Source organism: Acanthisitta chloris, unplaced genomic scaffold, assembly GCF_000695815.1.
Source record: "Acanthisitta chloris isolate BGI_N310 unplaced genomic scaffold, ASM69581v1 scaffold23814, whole genome shotgun sequence".
NCBI classification, from domain to species: Eukaryota; Metazoa; Chordata; class Aves; order Passeriformes; family Acanthisittidae; genus Acanthisitta; species Acanthisitta chloris.
In genome coordinates this window covers 11,081-15,133 of record NW_008670179.1, presented here as the reverse complement: position 1 = coordinate 15,133, position 4,053 = coordinate 11,081, and the positions used below count along the sequence as shown (strand labels likewise).

General features: G+C 43.3%; 1 protein-coding gene across 1 annotated transcript; it reads right to left on the bottom strand.

Annotated features, from left to right (window-relative positions):
- Window positions 1-556: 556 nt before the first annotated feature.
- Window positions 557-1,713, bottom strand: LITAF (lipopolysaccharide-induced TNF factor). The gene is made up of 3 exons (XM_009073595.1): window positions 1,536-1,713; window positions 981-1,137; window positions 557-665 (listed from the first exon to the last, which is right to left on the bottom strand). The coding sequence occupies exons 1-3, from the start codon at window positions 1,711-1,713 to the stop codon at window positions 557-559; spliced, it is 444 nt and encodes a 147-aa protein (XP_009071843.1).
- Window positions 1,714-4,053: the final 2,340 nt, after the last annotated feature.

The following is a 4,053-nucleotide window of genomic DNA, read 5'->3' as shown; positions in this document are numbered from 1 at the left end:
CTCCAAGAAGGAAGAAGCCTTTAGGTGTGGTTCTCTTCCAAGGAAGAAACTTTGGAAGTGAATTCTAGCGCTCATGAAAAGGTGCCAAGGAATCACTTCTTTTGTCAAAGAGGGGCACCCATCTCTGAGGCAACTCCCTGCCAGTTTGTAAACAGCGCTGTGCCAAAGCATCACCACCAAGTATGAGCCCAAACAATTCTCCACAAACATCAGTCCATGCTGAGACTGTAAGAAGCACAACGTGCAACACGACTGAGACCAGAGCAACCGAAGAACATCACCAGCCTGTTTTGCATAAAGCAGAAAGGGGAACATTCCACTGCTACCAACTGGTGCTGGACTGAGTGGCCCATACAGATTACTTATTCTTTTTACAGACCTAAGTGAAAATCCCCTCAAGCAAATTCGTATTCAAATGATCTAGCAATAAACATTACTTTTGATTGGTTTCCAGTAACAGGATGCACAGAAACAAGAAGTCTCCATGAAGCTTCAGAGAGGGATTGCAGAGGTGCTAACCAACTTCATCAATCAATTATCCATGTTTAAACACTGCCTATAAACGTTTGTAAGAGCCAAGAAGAGCATTGCAGTTCGGACAGGTGTGATCTACATCCTTTAGGGCATCGATGCAGAAGGGAATTAAGCAGCAGCCTGCTATACACCTGCAAAGAAAAGAGAAAAAACACTGTTTTTCCACTTGTTACATACACAGGAAGGTACAACCCATTTCCTTCAAAAGCCATCAGAAAAACTGGTGCTATGAAGCTTTAGGAAGAACACACTTGGCTGTGAAGTCCATTGCTCCAGTGTTCCAGAGCTGCTCTGAGGTCCTAGAGCACCTAAATGCAGATGGAAGCTGTTCAAACCACAAAGGCTCAGGCCCCAGACAGAGTGAGAGAGCAAAGCTGAGAGCTCTGTTACTCTTTAGAGCTATGAAGTGTCAGGTAAGTAAAACAGTGAAAACTGAATGAACCTACCCCACCAGGCAGAGGCCACCACATGAGAGCCAGGTCAGAGCTCCTGCGTCGTAGGAGAGACGAGTCACTATCATCTGGTTGCAGGAAGGGCAGCACATCTGAATGGGACGGTCATAAAACACCACTGGCTGCTGCACATACACTGTCTGAACTGTAACTGGGCAGAGAAACATGCTGGTTACTCAAGGGGTAAATAAGGAAAACAGAATAGTAATAACTTCCTCTGAGCTAGAAGCAGCTATAACTTGGAGACTTGGGCTCAGTGCACTGAAATACACAATGACCAAGGGCAATCACCATGGCATTTCCTAGTGCAGAAACACACCATTTTAAGGATAATACTGCATTAAAAACTGCAGGAAGCCAAATGATGTTACTGATATTAGTGCACACTGAAGGCTTCATGAGAACTGATTCACCTTACTCCCTTCCAAAGTGTTTTTGGAAGGTGGTGGACACCTGTGAACCATGATGTCTTATTTTCTGCACAGCACCTATTGCACAGCCACTTGGCACCTCCTTTACATGAGGCACAGAAGAGTTTTTGAGGCTTACCAGGGTTAGTGGCTGGTGGAGGCTGTCCCATGTATGGGGGAGGGTTCATTCCCTTCCCATCTGGCTTAGGTCCAGGGTCAGGGACAGGATAGGGGTGAGGATAGTTCATGTTGATTCCTACAGTTTCCTCATAAGAAGGAGGTGCAGATGGGACAGGGTTACCACTCGGTGCAGACATTGTATCTAAAACATAACAGAGAGAAAATTATAACCAGAGACTTTTATTTATTAAGGGCAAGTGACAAATAATTAGGCTCAGTTCAAAAACAGTAAAATAACTAGATTAAAATGGACTTTTACCAGCATAAAATTTATTGGCTGATACTTGTTGCTGACAGTATCAAATGTTAATCTGAATTTCATTGTTGTTGTCCACTTCCCACTTCCTTTTCAGAGGGTACTTCTTACACTATTTCCCAACACCAATTCTTCCTATAAATTAAACATGCTAAAACAGGGATGTGGGGCAACGTTATTAGTATACTAACCTATCTGGTAGTCTCCAAATTCTCCAAGAACACTATTTCTGATCCCTCTTGTTCACCTGAAAAATCAAACATACGATCAAAAATAGGCTACATGGTAGTTGCTAACCAACATGAGCCTGGTTTGTGGTGAAGCTCAAGTATTTAAAAATACTATCTATCTCTGCTGTGATTTGAAATAAAAAGCATATTGAAAGAAAAAGAAACATAAACAAGTATATCCAACTCAAAGCTTTGACAACTCTCAGATAAGTCTAAGGTTGCCAATTTTGCTGCTTAGCAAACTTTTAATGAGTTTATTAATGCAACTTTCCTCCACCAATTGTTGTCTCATTGCAGAGTATAAGAAAGCTGACCACTGCCCTTTCCCAAAGTGGGGAGAAACAACTGTGATTTCAGTGCAGACTTCCTCTTCTCCTCCCTGCCTACCCACTTCCCACACTCTGCCACTTTCTTTCTGGAGCAATCTCTCATGGCAGCAATGCTGACTGAGTACCTCCCTGTTTCTCTTCCTCCTAAGGGCCATCAGAGCTCCAAGAGCCACACTTCCTTCTGTTGCTGCTCATAGGATCCCTCTGGGTACATTCAAGTCTTCTCACTCAGTACTATCTGGGAAGGGCAACCTGTACTTGGAATATTAATTCTATGATGCTATGATAGTAATACAGAGCCTACAATTACTCATAGCACTAGTATGAATAAAAGAAGAGAAACTGCATTGATGAGGGGGATGAAAAGAAAAAATTATGTTAAATACAAATGCTCACAACAATACAGAATTACTTTCAAAGCTTGTTGCTGGGTATATGGAGTGTCTTGTGCTGCGAGACAACAGACACCCTCAGCTCAACCATCCTCCCCACTGTTCCCACCACATCTTGGGACACCACTGCACTGCATGGGAGTACCAGCACCTAGACATACACAACTTAGCTACCTTGGTACTCACATGCTTCAGGAAACTGTGTGCAAGGTTCCCAGCCCGACTTTGCTGTCCTAAAGTGGGTTCTTTCACCTGGTGTGCAGGAGGCCAATCCCCACAGAGCTGAGGTGTGTGATTTATTTACAGTCCTGCACACAAAGGGGTGTGGGGTGGCAAATCCACAAAGCAGCACAGTGACTATCAGGACTGCTCATATTTAGCAAACAGGGGTATTAATGTTCATTGGCTACATGTTACATAGTTACATTAGCATTCTGCCTTCTATTGGTTAATGACTCCCTCAGTTCTTATGCTGATCAGTCCACATGCTCAGCCCTTCTCTCTGGGGTCGGTGGGTTTCTGGGAGCTGGAGCTCGGTGGGTCAGTGGTTGTGATCTCCCCGTGCTGGGATCACCCAGTCAGAGCTGATCCAGCACAGTTGCTGAGTTGGCTTTGTTAGTTTCTTCCTTATCTTGGGAGTTCTGCAAAAGTCCCTGTGGCCTGTAAGTTCTGCATTCTTTGGGTCCACTATCAGTAGTACATCCTTTTCCCCAAGCTTTGTTCACCTCCCCCTAGGTCTGAGATCACTGAAGCATTAAGCCCTAAATTTTAACAAGGCAATTCTACCAACAAGTAATTTATCTTTCTAACACCTTGACATCAACTGCTTTTTCTACCTTACACAAAAATGACACCTCCTCCCAAAAGTAAAACAAAGAACAATGTGGTTAAGTGCAGACAAAAGCTGATTTAAAGCTCTAAAAATCAAAGTTCAGGCCTGGTTAAACTTTGAAGGCCAACCTGTGAACAAACCTCTCCTCACAAGCTATGCTGTGGATTTTTAGCATCCACAAAGTTAGCTGAAACTTGGCTGCCCAACATGTAGAGCCACTACAGAGAAGGACAAGGAAGAGAGAAGAATGAGATTAACATTGTCCACAAAGACTCTGATGGCTTAAAAAAAAATAATCTCTCAAGGAAGCAACCCAACCAACCAGAAGAGAGAAGAATGAGATTAACATTGTTCACAAAGACCCTGATGGCTTAAAAAAAAAAAAAAAGTCTCCCAAGGAAACAACCCAACCAACCCAAAAAAACCCCAAACTAACCA